Genomic DNA, 20,742 nt, shown 5'->3' on the forward strand with positions numbered 1-20,742 from the left:
CTCCCTATTGTGAAGTCCCTGTCGACCCACAGCATGGGTGGCTCCCTGGAACCCACCGGCGGTACACAAAAATATCCCATTGCATTGCCCAACACAGCTGAGGTAGTAATGTCGTGCGTAATACAGGTGGGCTTCGGCCCACACTGCATGCCCCAGTCAGACTGGGATTCTTTACAAGTGGACACATGTAGGTTTAACTCCCTGTGGACCCACTGCCTGGGTGGGTGCCAGGAAGCCACCGGCGGTACATAGAAATATCCCATTGCATTGCCCAACACAGCTGAGGTAGTAATGTCGTGCGTAATACAGGTGGGCTTCGGCCCACACTGCATGCCCCAGTCAGACGGGTTCTTTAGAAGTGTACAGATGTATTAAAAACTCAGTGTGCACCTACAGCATGGGTGGCTCCCTGGAACCCACCGGCGGTACACAAAAATATCCCATTGCATTGCCCAACACAGCTGAGGTAACGTCAGCTGTAATGCAGGTGGGCTAAAAATTAATTTGATTACACTGTAGGCGAGGGCCCACAAAAATTGCTGTATCAACAGTACTAATGTACATCCCAAAAATTGGCCATGGCCAGCCAAGAGGGCAGGTGAAACCCATTAATCGCTTTGGTTAATGTGGCTTAAGTGGTAACTAGGCCTGGAGGCAGCCCAGTGTAACGAAAAATTGGTTCAAGTTAAAGTTCCAATGCTTTTAAGCGCATTGAAACTTATAAAAATTGTTCTGAAAAATTATTTGAGTGAGCCTTGTGGCCCTAAGAAAAATTGCCCGTTCAGCGTGATTACGTGAGGTTTCAGGAGGTGGAGCAGGAGGAGGAGGAGGAGGAATATTAGACACAGATTGATGAAGCAGAAATGTCCCCGTTTTGGATGGTGAGAGAGAACGTAGCTTCCATCCGCGGGTGCAGCCTACGTATTGCTTACGTATCGCTGCTGTCCGCTGGTGGAGAACAGAAGTCTGGGGAAATCCAGCCTTTGTTCATCTTGATGAGTGTTAGCCTGTCGGCACTGTCGGTTGACAAGCGGCTACGCTTATCTGTGATGATTCCCCCAGCCGCACTAAACACCCTCTCCGACAACACGCTAGCCGCAGGACAAGCAAGCACCTCAAGGGCATACAGGGCTAGTTCAGGCCACGTGTCCAGCTTCGACACCCAGTAGTTGTAGGGGGCAGAGGCGTCACCAAGGATGGTCGTGCGATCCGCTACGTACTCCCTCACCATCCTTTTGCAGTGCTCCCGCCGACTCAGCCGTGACTGGGGAGCGGTGACACAGTCTTGGTGGGGAGCCATAAAGCTGGCCAGGCCCTTAAAGACTGTTGCACTGCCTGGGATGTACATGCTGCTCGATCTACGCACATCCCCTGCAACATGGCCCTCGGAACTGCGCCTTCTGCCACTAGCGCTGTCGGCTGGGAATTTTACCATCAGCTTGTCCGCAAGGGTCCTGTGGTATAGCAACACTCTCGAACCCCTTTCCTCTTCGGGAATCAGAGTGGGCAGGTTCTCCTTATACCGTGGATCGAGCAGTGTGTACACCCAGTAATCCGTAGTGGCCAGAATGCGTGCAACGCGAGGGTCACGAGAAAGGCATCCTAACATGAAGTCAGCCATGTGTGCCAGGGTACCTGTACGCAACACATGGCTGTCTTCACTAGGAAGATCACTATCAGGATCCTCCTCCTCCTCCTCCTCCTCCTCAGGCCATACACGCTGAAAGGATGACAGGCAATCAGCCGGTGTACCGTCAGCAGCGGCCCAAGCTGTCTCTTCCCCCTCCTCCTCATCCTCCTCATGCTCCTCCTCCTCCTCCTGTACGCGCTGAGAAATAGACAGGAGGGTGCCCTGACTATCCAGCGGCATACTGTCTTCCCCCGCCCCCGTTTCCGAGCGCAAAGCAGCTGCCTTTATGGTTTGCAGGGAATTTCTCAAGATGCATAGCAGAGGAATGGTGACGCTAATGATTGTAGCATCGCCGCTCACCACCTGGGTAGACTCCTCAAAATTACCAAGGACATGGCAGATGTCTGCCAACCAGGCCCACTCTTCTGAAAGGAATTGAGGAGGCTGACTCCCACTGCGCCGCCCATGTTGGAGTTGGTATTCGACTATAGCTCTACGCTGTTCATAGAGCCTGGCCAACATGTGGAGCGTAGAGTTCCACCGTGTGGGCACGTCGCACAGCAGTCGGTGCACTGGCAGCTTAAAGTGATGTTGCAGGGTGCGCAGGGTGGCAGCGTCCGTGTGGGACTTGCGGAAATGTGCGCAGAGCCGGCGCGCCTTTACGAGCAGGTCTGACAAGCGTGGGTAGCTTTTCAGAAACCGCTGAACCACCAAATTAAAGACGTGGGCCAGGCATGGCACGTGCGTGAGGCTGCCGAGCTGCAGAGCCGCCACCAGGTTACGGCCGTTGTCACACACGACCATGCCCGGTTGGAGGCTCAGCGGCGCAAGCCAGCGGTCGGTCTGCTGTGTCAGACCCTGCAGCAGTTCGTGGGCCGTGTGCCTCTTATCGCCTAAGCTGAGTAGTTTCAGCACGGCCTGCTGACGCTTGCCCACCGCTGTGCTGCCACACCGCGCGACACCGACTGCTGGCGACATGCTGCTGCTAACACATCTTGATTGTGAGACAGAGGAGGAGGAGGAGGAGGAGGGTGCTTTAGTGGAGGAAGCATACACCTCCGCAGATACCAGCACCGAGCTGGGGCCCGCAATTCTGGGGGTGGGTAGGACGTGAGCGGTCCCAGGCTCTGACTCTGTCCCAGCCTCCACTAAATTCACCCAATGTGCCGTCAGGGAGATGTAGTGGCCCTGCCCGCCTGTGCTTGTCCACGTGTCCGTAGTTAAGTGGACCGTGGCAGTAACCGCGTTGGTGAGGGCGCGCACAATGTTGCGGGAGACGTGGTCGTGCAGGGCTGGGACGGCACATCGGGAAAAGTAGTGGCGACTGGGAACTGAGTAGCGCGGGGCCGCCGCCTCCATGATACTTTTGAAGGACTCAGTTTCCACAACCCTATACGGCAGCATCTCAAGGCTGATGAATTTTGCTATGCGGACGGTTAACGTTTGAGCGTGCGGGTGCGTGGCGGCGTACTTGCGCTTGCGCTCGAACACTTGCGCAAGCGACGGCTGAACGGTGCGCTGAACTACACTGCTGGATGGGGCCGAGGACAGCGGAGATGAGGGTGTGGGTGCAGGCCATGAGGCGGTAGTGCCTGTGTCCTGAGAGGGGGGTTGCATCTCAGTGGCAGGTTGGGGCACAGGGGGAGAGGCAGGGGTGCAAACCGGAGACGGTGAACGGCCTTTGTCCCACCTTGCGGGGTGCTTGGCCATCATATGTCTGCGCATGGTGGTGGTGGTGAGGCTGTTGGTGTTGGCTCCCCGGCTGAGCTTTGCGCGACAAAGGTTGCACACCACTGTTCGTCGGTCGTCAGGCGTCTCTGTGAAAAACTGCCAGACCTTAGAGCACCTCGGCCTCCGCAGGGTGGCATGGCGCGAGGGGGCGCTTTGGGAAACACTTGGTGGATTATTCGGTCTGGCCCTGCCTCTACCCCTGGCCACTGCACTGCCTCTTGCAACCTGCCCTGCTGATGCCCTTGACTCCCCCTCTGAAGACCTGTCCTCCTGAGTAAGCGTTGCACACCAGGTGGGGTCAGTCACCTCATCGTCCTGCTGCTCTTCCTCCGAATCCTCTGTGCGCTGCTCCCTGGGACTTACTGCCCTTACTACTACCTCACTGCAAGACAACTGTGTCTGATCGTCATCGTCCTCCTCACCCACAGAAAGTTGTTGAGACAGTTGGCGGAAGTCCCCAGCCTCTTCCCCCGGACCCCGGGAACTTTCGAATGGTTGGGCATCAGTGACGATAAACTCCTCTGGTGGGAGAGGAACCGCTGCTGCCCAATCTAAGCAGGGGCCCGAGAACAGTTCCTGGGAGTGTTCCCGCTCCTGAGCAGGTGTCATTGTAGTGGAGTGAGGAGGCTGGGAGGAAGGAGGAGCAGCAGACAGAGGATTCGGATTGGCAGCAGTGGACGGCGCAGAACTGCGGGTAGACGATAGGTTGCTCGAAGCACTTTCTGCCATCCAGGACAGGACCTGCTCACACTGCTCATTTTCTAATAACCGTCTCCCGCGTGGACCCATTAATTGGGCGATGAATGTGGGGACGCCAGAAACGTGCCTCTCTCCTAATCGCGCAGCAGACAGCTGCGACACACCTGGATCAGGAGCTTGGCCTGTGCCCACACCCTCACTTGGCCCTCCGCGTCCTCGGCCACGTCCACGTCCACGTCCTCTAGGCTTACCCCTACCCCTCAGCATGCTGTATTACCAGTGATTAGATTTCCCAGGCAGGAAATAAATTGGCGCAAGACTGCAGGCCAAATATAATTTTTGCCCTTTTTGGAAAACGAAAGGCCCCACTGCCTCTAGTGAATGAATTATCAAAGTTTAATAACTGTGCTGTGTCCCTGCTTATGTGTCACAGAACGTGAGGGTAGCAGAGTTATTAACTGTGGCAGAGCAGGTATTTTTTTTTCCCAATTAAGGAAAGCAAATGGCGAACCCAGCAGTAAAGCGTAGCTGGGTGCGTATGATTTAGCAATGTTTTTCACGCAGCTCACACGTCTCCACAGGCGTAAGGACGGACACAGGCTGGACAAATAGATTTGTTTTCAGTTTTTTCCCACCAACAGGCAGCACTGCGTATATTCAATGAACCGGAGAAGTTTAATAACTGTGCTGTGTCCCTGCTTATGTGTCACAGAACGTGAGGGTAGCAGAGTTATTATAACTCTTGGAGAGCAGGTATTTTTTTTCCCAATTAAGGAAAGCAAATGGCGAACCCAGCAGTAAAGCGTAGCTGGGTGCGTATGATTTAGCAATGTTTTTCACGCAGCTCACACGTCTCCACAGGCGTAAGGACGGACACAGGCTGGACAAATAGATTTGTTTTCAGTTTTTTCCCACCAACAGGCAGCACTGCGTATATTCAATGAACCGGAGAAGTTTAATAACTGTGCTGTGTCCCTGCTTATGTGTCACAGAACGTGAGGGTAGCAGAGTTATTATAACTCTTGGAGAGCAGGTATTTTTTTTCCCAATTAAGGAAAGCAAATGGCGAACCCAGCAGTAAAGCGTAGCTGGGTGCGTATGATTTAGCAATGTTTTTCACGCAGCTCACACGTCTCCACAGGCGTAAGGACGGACACAGGCTGGACAAATAGATTTGTTTTCAGTTTTTTCCCACCAACAGGCAGCACTGCGTATATTCAATGAACCGGAGAAGTTTAATAACTGTGCTGTGTCCCTGCTTATGTGTCACAGAACGTGAGGGTAGCAGAGTTATTATAACTCTTGGAGAGCAGGTATTTTTTTTCCCAATTAACCCCTTAACGACCAGCCCATAGTGTTTTTACGTCCTCCCGAAGTGGGCTCTATTCTCTGAGGACGTAAAAACATGCTTCCTGCAGAGAATAGTGCCCCTCGGGATGTGGACGTGACAGCTCCATGCTGTCGGTGTCCGCAGGTAGCTGACAGCATGGAGCTGTCATCCCGGGCTGTTCGGAGCCCCCCCCGGCATTGCGATCGGCGCTATGCAATGTATAGCGCCGATCGCAAAAAAGTAAACAAAACTGCAAAAAAAGTGACATATTCAGCTGCTCTGATGGATCGGATCCATCGGAGCAGCTGAAACTACTTACCGAGGTCCATCGCACGGCTCCCCGCTGTCCCGATGCTCCGGGCCCCGCAGCCGTCCTTCTGCGCATGCGCGCCAGGCGGCATTACGTCAGCCGCATGCGCAGAAGGCCCGGCGGCGCGGGAAATTTAAAATCTCCTGGCTCCCGGCTCCTGTAGGTAGCCGGGAGGCAGGAGATGTCAGCGGGGACTGCGGTGAGCGGTCCCCGGTACCGCGATCGCCGTTATCCAATGGTTAGCGGCGATCGCGAAAAAGTTTTAAAAAAGTCAGTTTCACCTCCCCTCATGGATCGGATCCATGAGGGGAGGTGAAAATACTCACCCCCAGTCCTCAGCGGTGTCCCGATGTCCCGGGACCCGAATCCCCGTCTGCGCATGCGCGCCCGATGATTGACATCGGGCGCGTGAACAGACGGGCTCGAGCCCCGGGAAATTTAAAATCCCTCTGCTTCTGGCTGCCATGTGTAGCTGGGAGCAGAGAGATTATACCGGGGACATGATCACTGTCATCCAATGGATGACAGTGATCATGTAAAGTGAGAAAAAAGTGTAAAAAAGTAAAAAAAAAAAAAAGTAAAAAAAAGTTTTTAAAAGTTTAAAAAGCGTACGTTTCATCTCCCCTCATGGATCATATCCGTGAGGGAGGATGAAAGTACGTACCTAAGGCCCCCAGATTTATCCGCGGACCTTACCACAGCTTCTGCACACGCGCCCGTCGCCAAAATGGCGGGCGCATGCGCAAAAGCTGTGGATTGCCAGGATAATTTAAATTCTCCCTGCTCCTGGCTACAAAACGTAGCCAAGAGCATGGAGATTTAATGGGGGTCCGCGGTGAGCAGTTCCTGGTCACGTGTTCGCCATTATCCAATAATGGCGATCACGTAAAAGTTAAAAAAAAATTTGAAGTTTCATCTCCCCTCACTGATGCGATCGGTGAGAGGAGATGAATCTTTTTACCGGAGGCCTGCGTATTTGAATCCCGACGCGATCTTCCTCCGTGGACCTTCCAGGATTCTGCACATGCGATTGCCGGCAAAAAGCCGGACACATGCGCAGGAGTCAGGGAGCCCAGGAAATTTAAAATCTCCTTGCTCCCAGCGACCAACGGTCACAGAGAGCCTGGAGCAGTGACCAGGGGCCTCGTTGAGCGGTCCCCGGTCACGTGATAAAAAGGTAGAGATCTACCTTAGGCCGGTCTCACATGACCGGATAGGAATGACGGATTCCGCATGCGTCTGATCCGTGGTAATACGCAGATCAATCGTATCGGATTACACAATTCCGCTCACATTAGCGGGTTGGAATTGTGTAATCCACTCGCAGAAAAGAGAACGCAGCAGGTTCTATTTTACTGCGGATATCGGCAACATAGAGCCCATTGTGCTCCATGGTCATGGATATACCCGCAGCCCATACGCAACTACATTGTATACGGGCTGCGGGTACCCGCGTCATCGCTAAGCGATGGTGCGGGAAATACAAACAAAGGTGTACTGTGCATGACCGCCTGTGTGAGTAGGCAGTTATGCGCAGTACATTACGCAGCCGTACGCAGGGTCACAGCCGGGCTCACAGATGGGATCCGCTGTGGGCCTCCGCAAGCGGATTCCGCCTGCACCCGCGTGAGCCCGGCGTTATTCAGACCGCTACCTGTGATACGTATTTTACAAGAAGCCCCGGGAACGCTCGCTTTCCTGCAGTTCCAGGAGCACCTTGTTGAGCGCCTTCTGTGTGAGACCGCCGCACCTCATCAAGCTTACGGAGACTCACGGAACGCCACTTTTTACACCCCATACCTGCCACTGAGGTCACGAAATACCCCCAAAAAGCATGAGAGGAGGGGGGGGGGGATACCCGGTTTTATTGCCCCATGGGCCCATTCAACCAGCCTCCGTAATTACCCCTGTCTTCGGAAATACTACACAGTTCACATTTTTACTTTTATCTAAGATTTGCGAACGCCAAAAAGGGCGCTGAGGGGGAGGGGGGGGATTTTTAGGGAGTCAATCTTTATTCTGTACAAATAAGCAATGGGGCCTGGAATTTATTCAGTTGTGCCCTAAAATCCAACAGGTGTTCCGTCCTTTATAGGCCTTGCCATGCGTCCTGTAAGTAGATTAGGGCCACAATGGGTATGTTTCTGAACTCGGGACAAACGGGGGTATCCATTTTGGGGTGAACGTCTTCATTCCTATGTGCACTGTACAAAAAAACTGTTTTTAAATTGAAAAAATTGCCAAAAAAATTGAAAATCGTAACTTTTTCCTTCTGCTTTGCTTAGATTCATTCAAATACTGTGGGGTCAAAATACGCAGTACACCCCTAGATGAATTCGTTAAGGGGTCTAGTTTTCAAAATGGGGTCATTTGAGGGGGTTCTTTATAGTTTTGGCCGCTCAATGGCTCTATAAGTGGGCAATGGGGCCTGGAATTTATTCAGCTGTAACCTGAAATCCAACGGGTATTCCTTTCATTGTAGGCCTAGCCATGGGTCCTGTAAGTCTATTAGGGCCACAATGGGGATGTTTCTGAACACGGGACAAACAGGGGTATCCATTTTGGGGTGAAAGCCTTCATTTATATGTGTGCTGTACAAAAAAAACTGTTTTTAAATTGACACAATAGCCCAAAAAATGAAAATCCTATTTTTTTCCTTTTGCTTTGCTTAAATTTATTCAAAAACTGTGGGGTCAAAATATGCAGTACATCCCTAGATAAATTCGTTAAGGGGTCTAGTTTTCAAAATGGGGTCATTTGTGGGGGTTCTATATGGTTTTGGGCGCTCAAGAACTCTACAAGTGGGCAATGGGGCCTAAAAGGACTTCAAGCAAAATCTATGTTCTGAAAGCCACCGATTACTCCTTTTATTTTGGGCCCCGTTGTGCATGCGGACATAAGATTAGGGCCACAATGGGTATATTTCTGAAAACAGCACAAACAGGGGTATCCATTTTGGGGTGTAAGTCTTCCTTCATATGTGTGCTGTACAAAAAAAGCTGTTTTTAAAATGACAGAATTGCCAAAAAAACAAAAATCCAAATTTTTTCCTTTTGCTTTGCTTGAATTTATTCAAAAACTGTGGGGTCAAAATGCGCAGTACACCCCTAGATAAATTCGTTAAGGAGTCTAGTTTTCAAAATGGGGTCATTTGTGGGGGTTCTCTATGGTTTTGGGCGCTCAAGAACTCTACAAGTGGGCAATGGGGCCTAAAAGGACTTCAAGCAAAATTTGTGTTCCGAAAGCCACCGGTCGCTCCTTTCATTTTGGGCTCCGTTGTGTATCCAGACATAAGATTAGGGCCACAATGGGTATGTCTCTGAACACGGGACAAACAGGGGTATCCATTTTTGGGTGCAAGTCTTCCTTCATATGTGTGCTGTACAAAAAAAGCTGTTTTTAAAATGACAGAATTGCCGAAAAAACGAAAATCACAATTTTTTCCTTTTGCTTGGTTTGAATTCATTCAAAAACTGTGGGGTCAAAATATGCAGTACACCCCTAGATAAATTCCTTAAGGGGTCTAGTTTTCAAAATGGGGTCATTTGTGGGGGTTTTCTATGGTTTTGGGCGCTCAAGAACTCTACATGTGTGCTATGGGGCCTAAAAGGACTTCAAGCAAAATTTCTGTTTTGAAAGACACTGACTACTCCTTTCATTTTGGGCCCCGTTGTGGACTCAGATATAACAATAGGGCCACAATGGGTATATTTCTGAACACGGCAGAAATAGGGGTATCCATTTTGGGGTGTAAATCCTGATTTTCATGTAAACTATAGGAAAAAAATATGTCTTTAAAATGACAGATTTGCAAAAATATGAAATTTTACTTTTTCTCCTCTAAATTGAATTAATTCCTGAAAAAAAACTGTGGGGTCAAAATACTCATGACACCCCTCAGTGAATACATTAAGGGGTGTAGTTTTTAAAATGAGGTCATTTGGGGGGGTATCTATTATTCTGACACTCATGAGCCATTCCAATCTCGGCTTGGTATAGGAAAACAAAGTGTTCCTCAAAATGCTAAAAAGTAATGTTAAATTTGTACGTCTCCTAAATAGTTAAAAAAAAACGAAAGTTTTTCCAATGTGCGCCCAAAATAAAGTAAACGGGTGGAAATATAAATCTTAGCAAAAATTTCTATATTATGTTTGCACATATTTAAGATATTGCAGTTGGAAATGTGAAAAAATGACGATTTTTTCAAAATTTTCCCAATTTTGGCGCTTTTAATAAATAAACACAATTTCTATCGGTCTATTTTTTCCGCCTAAATGAAGCACAACATGTGGCGAAAAAACAATGTCAGAATCGCTTGGATATGCAAAACCTTTCTGGTGTTTTTCCATGTTAAAGTGACACATGTCAGATTTGCAAAATTTGGCCTGGTCATTAAGGCGCAAACAGGCTTGGTCACTAAGGGGTTAAGGAAAGCAAATGGCGAACCCAGCAGTAAAGCGTAGCTGGGTGCGTATGATTTAGCAATGTTTTTCACGCAGCTCACACGTCTCCACAGGCGTAAGGACGGACACAGGCTGGACAAATAGATTTGTTTTCAGTTTTTTCCCACCAACAGGCAGCACTGCGTATATTCAATGAACCGGAGAAGTTTAATAACTGTGCTGTGTCCCTGCTTATGTGTCACAGAACGTGAGGGTAGCAGAGTTATTATAACTCTTGGAGAGCAGGTATTTTTTTTCCCAATTAAGGAAAGCAAATGGCGAACCCAGCAGTAAAGCGTAGCTGGGTGCGTATGATTTAGCAATGTTTTTCACGCAGCTCACACGTCTCCACAGGCGTAAGGACGGACACAGGCTGGACAAATAGATTTGTTTTCAGTTTTTTCCCACCAACAGGCAGCACTGCGTATTTTCAATGAACCTGAGAAGTTTAATAACTGTGCTGTGTCCCTGCTTATGTGTCACAGAACGTGAGGGTAGCAGAGTTATTATAACTCTTGGAGAGCAGGTATTTTTTTTCCCAATTAAGGAAAGCAAATGGCGAACCCAGCAGTAAAGCGTAGCTGGGTGCGTATGATTTAGCAATGTTTTTCACGCAGCTCACACGTCTCCACAGGCGTAAGGACGGACACAGGCTGGACAAATAGATTTGTTTTCAGTTTTTTCCCACCAACAGGCAGCACTGCGTATTTTCAATGAACCTGAGAAGTTTAATAACTGTGCTGTGTCCCTGCTTATGTGTCACAGAACGTGAGGGTAGCAGAGTTATTATAACTCTTGGAGAGCAGGTATTTTTTTTCCCAATTAAGGAAAGCAAATGGCGAACCCAGCAGTAAAGCGTAGCTGGCTGCGTATGATTTAGCAATGTTTTTCACGCAGCTCACACGTCTCCACAGGCGTAAGGACGGACACAGGCTGGACAAATAGATTTGTTTTCAGTTTTTTCCCACCAACAGGCAGCACTGCGTATTTTCAATGAACCTGAGAAGTTTAATAACTGTGCTGTGTCCCTGCTTATGTGTCACAGAACGTGAGGGTAGCAGAGTTATTAACTGTGGCAGAGCAGGTATTTTTTTTCCCAATTAAGGAAAGCAAATGGCGAAGCCAGCAGTAAAGCGTAGCTGGGTGCGTATGATTTAGCAATGTTTTTCACGCAGCTCACACGTCTCCACAGGCGTAAGGACGGACACAGGCTGGACAAATAGATTTGTTTTCAGTTTTTTCCCACCAACAGGCAGCACTGCGTATATTCAATGAACCTGAGAAGTTTAATAACTGTGCTGTGTCCCTGCTTATGTGTCACAGAACGTGAGGGTAGCAGAGTTATTATAACTCTTGGAGAGCAGGTATTTTTTTTCCCAATTAAGGAAAGCAAATGGCGAACCCAGCAGTAAAGCGTAGCTGGGTGCGTATGATTTAGCAATGTTTTTCACGCAGCTCACACGTGTCCACCGCCCGTAAGGACAGACAGAGGCTGGACAAATAGATTTGTTTTCAGTTTTTTCCCACCAACAGGCAGCACTGCGTATATTCTATGAATAATAACTGTGTTGTGGCCCTGCCTATACAATTCTTTCCCTGCAGTATCAATGGAGGGTGGAATGCTCTGCAGAGGCGATTTTGAGAAGCCCAAAAAAAATGCAGCACAGCCAACAGCAGCCTGGACAGTACTGCACACGGATAAATATGGCCCTAGAAAGGACCGTTGAGGTTCTTGAAGGCTACACTCACTCCTAACACTCTCCCTGCCTATGCAGCACTTCTGTCCCTAATGCCAGGTGCAACGGTCTGCAGAGGCGATTTTGAGAAAAAAAAAAATCCCACTGCTAACAGCAGCCAACACACAGCTATCAGTGGCCCTAATAAGGACCTTTGGGGGGTCTTGAAGCCTACACTAACTACCAATTCTTTCCCTACAGCAGCTCCGGTATAAACAGCACTGTCCCTCATCTAACTCACACCGCATCTGAGGCGAGCCGCAGGAGGGGCCGACTTTTATATTAGGCGAACACCTGATCTCGCCAGCCACTCACAGCAGGGGGGTGGTATAGGGCTTAAACGTTGCAGGGGGAAGTTGTAATGCCTTCCCTGTCTTTCAATTGGCCAGAAAAGCGCGCTAACGTCTCAGGGAAGGAAGTGAAAGTAACCAGAACACCGCATGGTGTTCGTCACGAATAACGAACATCCCGAACACCCTAATATTCGCACGAATATCAAGCTCGGACGAACGCGTTCGCTCATCTCTATTAATGGTGCATATAGCTTCCAGATAAAAATGCATATAACATTCAGGTGATTAGTACATACTGCATGCAGAATAATACTGCATGAAGAGGTTAGATAATGTCTGTACTGTATGTATACAGATAAATTATCTCTTAAAATAGATGATAGTGGAGAATTTCCTAAAACCAGCTTTTGTTGTGCCAGGCTTAATGCAAAGTGCACTGGAGGAAAATGAGAAAAAAAGGTGCTGGTGTCTAATTAGGTCTCTTGCATCAATGCCAGTCCATGTGCTAGATATGCAAATGTATGCCTGCTATGAGCAGAAGTAGATGGCCTATAAATTAAGTCAATTCCTGGTGTATTTTATAGTAAATCTGTTGGACCACGTGGGCCGATGACTTCTTCCTTATACCCAGCCTACTTTTCTTGTCTAACCCATGCACCCAGCCAGGAGATGTGTCCACTTTGCAGCCACATAGAACTGTCCTATGCTTATATCAATACCCCTTCTACTGAAGAATTAGCTAGACATGTGTTAGCCGCGACCCTGCTCATTATACATAGGGTGTCACACCTCTCACTCTGATCTGCTAAAATAGGCAGAACACATAGTCCTATGGGTGGAACACATTCTAGCAGTATCACCATTAGTGAATATTGCAGTATATTGCAGTATATTATGTTTCTGCAGACATATTAAGATGTGTCACAATCACAGCTAAAATACCAGAAATATTTGGAAGTCTTAGGTCCTTTTTTACAGACCCCAGACTGTTATAATACTCAAATTGCATCCTGTAATCTCATTGTAAGGGCTCAGTCACACGGGGGCCGATCCGCCCGTGTTCCTGCATGATAAGACGGCCACACTGCAGGTGCGGACGACTCTCCGCACCGGCGGAAGAAAGAACACATGACCGGCTCCATTGCGGATCGGAGCCCGTTTGACTGAGCCCTAAGGGGGCCTTTCAAGGGACAGAGGGAGCTTGCTCCTTCTGTTGCGCCATTTAAATCTACAACAGTGTTGCGGAATATGCCGCCTTGGAATTCGGCAGCAAACTCTGCACTACTAACTTCAGGTTTTGCTGTGAAATTGCTGGCAGAATTCTACCATTTTTTAATTCTGCATCACAATCTGCATGTTAGCATCCCACAGGAGTGCATATATTGCAATGCTGCTGAGGAATGTTCCATCCAATGTGTCAGGCTCCTTAGTGGTTAATGGCCGGGATTGAAGTAATCCCTGATTGCAGCTGTTTCAGATGGGTATTGGCTGTCAACAGCCGACATCCACTGTGCTTATGTGGCTCAGCTTATGGACGCACTCCATATAAACCTAGAAGGAGTACATGTACCCCCATTAGTGTTATGAGATTAAGTTGAGATGGAGTAAAACACATGGGCTTGGGGTGCAAAACCTCGAGTCGATCAAACAAGGGAATTACCCAGTTCTTCTTTATTAAAAACAGCCAGTTTTAACACATTTCAGGGATGCAGCCCTTCCGCAGAAATGGCTGTAAGAGTGTGGGAGGTGTATGCAGATGAGTCTGCCACAGCAGTGTGAGGAAGAATCACAGGTCATGTATTTACTATTATAAATGTTATTATGTATATATTGTTTCATTTACTAAATATTAAAATGCAAAAATCATGGTGAAGGTATACAATGTGTAAATATGATTGCATAAACTATATTTGTGTTCTGTGGGTATGACAAGTATCCATTTGATTTTCCATTATGCATGTTTTTTAATTGAAAAGAAAATTTTACAGCTTCCTGATCAATTTGCTAAAGCACTCAAATGATTTTCAAGCATTAGTTTGCAAACATAGTACTATATCTGTCAATCTAATAATTCAATACAGTTTTTCAGAGATTCAATATTTTTTTGTACATTTCACATTGTCCAAAAGTAATGTATGATTGCAGCATTCATGGTAGTTTACCTGGTAAATCCATATTTTCGATTAGCTCATTTTAATTACTTCTTTCAATGTGTTCCAGTTTTGACACTTTTTTAATTACATGCATTGTATTCAGCTTATTCCATTCAATGCAAATGATGCTCACATTTTTTTTTTGTTAGCATGTACACACCATAACTGCAAAAGATAAGGATGAACCAAAACTCAGCCATCCATTCTCTTTTTCTCAACCTCCAGAGGAATCAACCAGTGCAAATTTTACTATTACAGACAATGAAGGTAATTCTCTTCACCTACTACTTTATACAAAACTATTGTTTTTCCAATGTGAGAATGACTTATGAAGATGAGCAAACTAATTCTCTCAGTTCAAAAGTTCACTTTTAATAAAAGTATTTTACTATGATGCGAGGCCTGCAAACAGTTAACTTAATTGTTACTGAGTTAAGCGGTACTGGTGTATCTTGACGCCACCGGAAGCTAGGGGTTTTAGCAGGGGTAGCATAGAGGAACGCCCCTGTTATACCCCTAGCTGCCAATTGGGTCAAAACCTCAAGGTCCTAGAAGGTACAAAAACCTTCTTCTCCTTGAATAGCCATGGGATGTGACTGAGGAGCGCTCCCTGTGCTGCAACGCTGTTAGCTGCCTATCCTCATGCAGTTGGTGGCATTGCGATGTGAGATGGTGTCCGCAGACGCTGTCGGCTTTCTGCAGTTGTTTAGCTATGTAAGGAGGCTGTGGATCAACACTTCACCTCTCACTGCACTCCGGTGAAGGGACTTTCCGATTTGGCAATGTGTGGCAGGAGCGGGGGACCTGCATGCCAACCAACTGATGTGAGGGGCCTTTTCGGTGGCCAAATATCCATGTTCCTGTGGCCACAGCCTTTCAGTCAGTGTGCTATGCTGCTCTGGCCTCCGTGCTGCAGCTCCGGTAGGGAAGACGCTTAACGCCGCTGTGTTGTCCCTGCTAAGGCCCCCCCCCCCTCTGCGGTAAATAGGGCACCATCAAGGGAAGATCTTCATGACACTGTGGTTCAGGCTGCCTGCAGCGGGGGGCCCGGTATGTCTTTGAAAGAACACCTTCTGGCTGGCCGGCAGGGAAGCACCTTCCTTGCAAATGGGGCTGCCTGGCTGCAGTGGGGGATCCTGGATGCTTTCTCCATAAATCCTTAGTGTCCTTCCAGCAACTGCAGACTATCCAACTCTGCAGCCAATCAGGTACAGGGGGCCTTACCCCCCTGTCATACTTGACTCCACCAGGACTTCTTGGTGGCATCAAGGTACACCAGTACCGAGTTAGGCTGCCTGCACATGGGCGGAAATCCCGCAGCGGGATTTCCCGCTGGATTTCCGCCGCTCAAAGCCTGCATAGGAGTGCATTACAATACGCACTCCTATGCAGACGGCCGCGGTTTGGCCGTGCAAAATCTCGCGCGGCAAACAAGCCACGGCATGTCCTATTTTTGTGCGGGGCTCGCAGAGCCTCGCACAGAAACGTCACTCACGCAGCCGCCGGCTCCGGTCTGCGCACGCGTCGGCTGCCCGGCAGCCGGCACATGAAAGAGCCGGGGCCGCCGGGCACGGGTGAGTGGGGTTCAGCACTTCTGTATGGCCATATTAATGCACTTTGTAATGTACATCGTGCATTAATTATGAGCCATACAGAAGTTATTCACTTACCTGTTCCGTTGCTAGCGTCCCCGTCGCCATGGTGCCGTCTAATTTCAGCGTCTAATCGCCCGATTAGACGCGCTTGCACGGTCTGGTCTTCTCCCTGGTGAATGGGCCCGCTCGTGCCGGAGAGCTGGTCCTCGTAGCTCCGCCCCATCACGTGTGCCGATTCCAGCCAATCAGGAGGCTGGAATCGGCAATGGACCGCACAGAGCCCATGGTGCACCATGGGAGAAGACCCGCGGTGCATCGTGGGTGAAGATCCCGGCGGCCATCTTGCTAAGGTAAGAAAGAAGTCGCCGCAGAGCGGGGATTCGGGTAAGTACTAAACTGTTTTTTTTTTTTAACCCATCCCTTGTGTTTGTCTCACGTCGAACAGGGGGTCTATTGAAAGAAAAAAAACCCGTTTCGGCGCGGGACAACCCCTTTAAGTCAACATGGGATGTATTCTCTGTAATGAATCTTCTGGTTTGTATTTAGCGGTGGATCTGCAGCAAAATCCTCGAAGTGTCCTCAGCAAAATCATATTTGTGTATTACATGGATTCCTATGCCAATTTTCAGCTGATTTCATTCCCTCATTCGAAGGGGTAAACTCTGGTGAAAATCCGCAGAATAAATTGACATGCTGGCGATTTCAAATCTGCACCAAAGCTCAATTTACACTGCTGATTGATTTTTTTGTTTTTTTGAAGCACATGGATGCATTTTCTTTAAAGAATACCTAACTTTTCAGATAATTTTTCAAAATAAGCTGATATCTACATGAAGAATAACACTATTCACCATTTTCCCCTTATGCAGTCTGTATCCGTGATTTACTGATCTCTCAGAATTGGTAAGAGGCAATTGCTGTTATGTTCTATACACTGCACAGACAACTGCAGATTCTGCTCCCTGTCTACAACACACAAAGAGGGGCATAAAATCATCCTACAGGACAGTGTACAGCAGTACTGAGCAGTGTAGATGTGAATAAATAGCAGTAAATCATTCACTATTAGCTACAAAAGTACATCTATCTGTATTGCAGCTTCTTTCCTTCTCCTTACTCCAGCTCTTATACACTTCAATGAGCAAGATGACTCATCCTCCTCCTTCACTTCCTGTTCTCAAAATTGCCAACTCAAGTAACAGAGATAATGTCACCGGACAACAGGTATTGGACAGCAAGTTAGAAGGAAGGGAGACTTATAAGATATAACATTAATAAGTACTTAATTTTGAACCTATAATGATCTTCATTATTCTGCTGTTGGTCATTAAGGGATAGCGCCATCTCATTAATCAATGTTCATTGTGTCCAATAAGTGAAATGAAGCAGCTCACCAATATGCTTCATGTGTCCAAAATGTAGCACTGCAGATATATCTTCCCTTTTCTATCTTCACAATGTACAGCTCATTGTCAAAAGGACTGACCACTACTCTTCCGTCGTGGTGGTCATGCTTACAAGCTAGTATCTGCACCTGGCGGCCGGAAACTCGGCAGTACTCTGTCAGCATGGCCACTGCTCTGCTGTGCAGTACATTTTAATAGGATAGCTTCTGGGCATGCTTAGTATCTCCGAAGTCCTTCTATGGGGGTCAATAGATTTTCTCTGTTTACAGAGCTTATCAGAGAAGTCAGTTCTAAGGGCCTTTTTACTGTTCAAAAAATTGTTGGCTCGCTCAAGTGAATTTGTTCAGAAATCGTTCAGTCATTTACATTCACTGTTACAGTGAATGTGAATAACCTAATGATCAAGCGAACAAAATTTGAACAATGTATCTGCTATTATAAACTGGATGAAGGAGAAAATGAGCAAACTTTGTCATCATTCGCTCTTGCGAATGATTTCTCACTCCATGAAAGAGGACACAAAAGGTTTGTTATACCTGTAATTTACAGCGATAACAGCCCAGGTTGTAGAGCCTTCACACTTTGCATCTCGGCAGCAGGACAGATGGAACAGGTGGAGACAAATGGGAGCAGGTGTGGGAAAGGAGGTACTAAGCAGAATGGGGGACTAAAAAGGGAGAATGGAGAGGGGAACAAAGCAGTAACTAGCACAACTGAATGAACAGTGCAGAGAGATTTTTATGGTGACAATGCTATACCTGCAGCTTATATAAGGGCAGCAGGATTGTGCACATTAAGGCTGTTAATTATAAGGTGAGGTTTCACCCGGGTGAAACCAGAAAGTAACTGGCTACAGAAGCTGCACAGGAGGTAATTCAGAGAGATGGGAACACCCTATTAAGGAGCTGCTTACTGTTAGAATAAGGAATCTGCTGATCAGATATAAAGGCTCTTTTACACTGGCTGATGATCGGACACAAAAGTTTGCCCAATCTTTCATTTGCCGGTTCATCGGCTCATCTAATAGGACCACAATCAGCCAATGAAGAAGCAAATGCTTGTTCATCGGCTGATTAAACCTTTTATGTTGGCATAAAAATGCTTGCCTATTGGCAGCACATCCCCCATGCAACAAATGGTATCTGTGTGAGGATGAACAATAGTAGAGATGGTCATTCATCTCTATACCAACGATCCTCCAAAGCTAGTGAACAGCAGCAACAAGCTCCAATCAACATGCTAATTGTTGATTGACAGTCTTTATAACTAACAGAGGATTAGCCCATGTAAAAGTGGTTTTATAGATAGATAGATAGATAGATATGGGATAGATAGATAGATAGATAGATAGTAACAGTAAAAATATGTATATGCGGTCATTCTAGAATTACTTATTTAGGCTCTACTAATGCACTTTGATGTGTCCCTTGTGAACCCATTGACTTGCATACTTTTAATTTTACGAGACAATTATACAGTAGCTTCCTTAAAGGAAATAAAAATGTTCACACTACATAAGAGTGAAAATCCTGAGGAAAATATTAGATTTCCTTACATAAAAATTAATGGATGCAATAAAAAGACTTCGTTGCTCACTATTCTGTTTTATGTCTCATGAACTCATTGAATAAGACTCAAGTTCTTACATCTGTATGTAACTGCATATTACTTTTCAAATTTAAAGAAATATTAACTTTCCAAATACTCATGACACCTAATTTACAGCTGAAAAAGAATATGCTGTAAATAAAGATATAAAACATAGAATTTCAGTTAAAGATGAAGACAAGAGAGTTCATGACAGTAGAGAAGGCAGATACCTGTCGAATATAAAGACATGTGAGACATATCAGAATTAGACAGCTTCTGCCTTCTTAGGTCATTAACAAAGGATCTAGCAATCAAAAAATATAAAGCAAATGGTATAGTAATGATAAAAGACTTAGTAAAGAGATTCAAATATAAGGATGTGTCTATAAGGCAAAGATCAGGATTTCTAAGGCAATGATCATCATAGAAATAAATGATGTTCAAATAAAAGGCTGGGCAGGTCTAATGAAGTCTTTGAACATTGTTTTTCACCTTTGAGAATATACATAAAGGGGTTCTGTGTTTGGGCAATGACTACTTTATAAAATGGTTCACTGATCAATAAAAGTCCAGCTGCTAGTACCCCTCGCAGTGCATGGATATCTGGGGAGAAACCTGGCAGTTTCCCAGAAGTGCAATAGCAAGGAAAATTAAGCGCTATACTGAGCCCAATCAAATGTGTGAAATGCAAGAACAGGACAGGTACATGAGAGCAGGACCCCCTGTATTAACTTAGAATTTCTTAATATATATGAACTTGAGTTTTCTAAACTCATATTCATTTTAGTAGGACCATATGTGTTAATATGATAGCTAATGTGATAGCTAGTGACAGCTAGCAAAAGTGCAAATCACCTTATTCTCCATAGAGCAGGCCACTAGGATCTGTCATCCATTTAATTTGCTGTATACTGTCCGTTGTAAAGGGAAGTTCATGTCTAGTAACAGAGAAAACAAGATGGAGAACATGAAGTTGAGGAGGGGATGACTCATACTGCTGTAACAAAGTCCTCCAGGGGGTGGCAATGACACTCTGGACTAAAATATTAATACAACTTACTTCAGTTTTATTCGTTAAAGCACACTCCAGGTAAAGCAACAGAAAAGTCCATTCAATAGCAGATACAACGATACACCATGAAGGGGGTTCAGAGGTTTTCTCAGGTCCACATTGTAAGGCTGGATTCACATGAACGTATATCGGCTCGGTTTTCACGCCGAGCCGATATACGTCGTCCTCATCTGCAGGGGGGGGGGGATGGAAGAGCCAGGAGCAGGAACTGAGCTCTCGCCCCCCCTCTGCCTCCTCTCCGCCGCTCTGCACTATTTGCAATAAAAGGAGGCGGGGCTAAGTTCTGAGAATTAGCTCCGCCCCATCCTGCCTCTCCCCATTGCAAATAGTGCAGAGGGGCGGAGAGGAGGCAGAGAGGGGGCGGGAGCTCAGAGCACTGCTCCTGGCTCTTCCAGCCTTCCCCCTGCAGAGAGAGACGACGTATATCGGCTCGGCGTGAAAACCGAGCTGATATACATTCGTGTGAATCCAGCCTAAGGTTGTATTCCCTCCTCAGCTTGTCAGAAACTGACTCCCTAGAGCTGCAGTCTTTCATGCCTCAGTAACGGGGTCAGTACCTACAGCTGAGTTCTCTGAGAAGCAGGCTGAAGTTGTGGACTGGACCACCACCCTGCCCAGACTAAGAGCCTGGAAGGTAGATATACTCCATCCACCACTTCACCCTTTAACTGCCTATACTGCCCATAGAAATTTATAGGGAGGTGATGGGGGAGGAAAGGAGGAGGGTAAAAGGCTCACACACAGACATGACTGCT

At 47.0% G+C, this 20,742-nt stretch overlaps 1 protein-coding gene across 1 annotated transcript in view; it reads left to right on the top strand.

Moving 5' to 3' along the window:
- LOC136579155 (cadherin-19-like) overlaps positions 1-20,742 on the top strand; it is a 176,284-nt gene that overhangs the window by 138,083 nt on the left and 17,459 nt on the right. Inside the window, exon 10 of the mRNA XM_066579503.1 lies at positions 14,474-14,591. Within this exon, the coding sequence (XP_066435600.1) occupies positions 14,474-14,591 (118 nt within the window). The remainder of the gene's footprint in view (positions 1-14,473; positions 14,592-20,742) is intronic.

The sequence above is a fragment of the Eleutherodactylus coqui genome, chromosome 9, assembly GCF_035609145.1.
Source record: "Eleutherodactylus coqui strain aEleCoq1 chromosome 9, aEleCoq1.hap1, whole genome shotgun sequence".
In the NCBI taxonomy this organism is placed as follows: domain Eukaryota; kingdom Metazoa; phylum Chordata; class Amphibia; order Anura; family Eleutherodactylidae; genus Eleutherodactylus; species Eleutherodactylus coqui.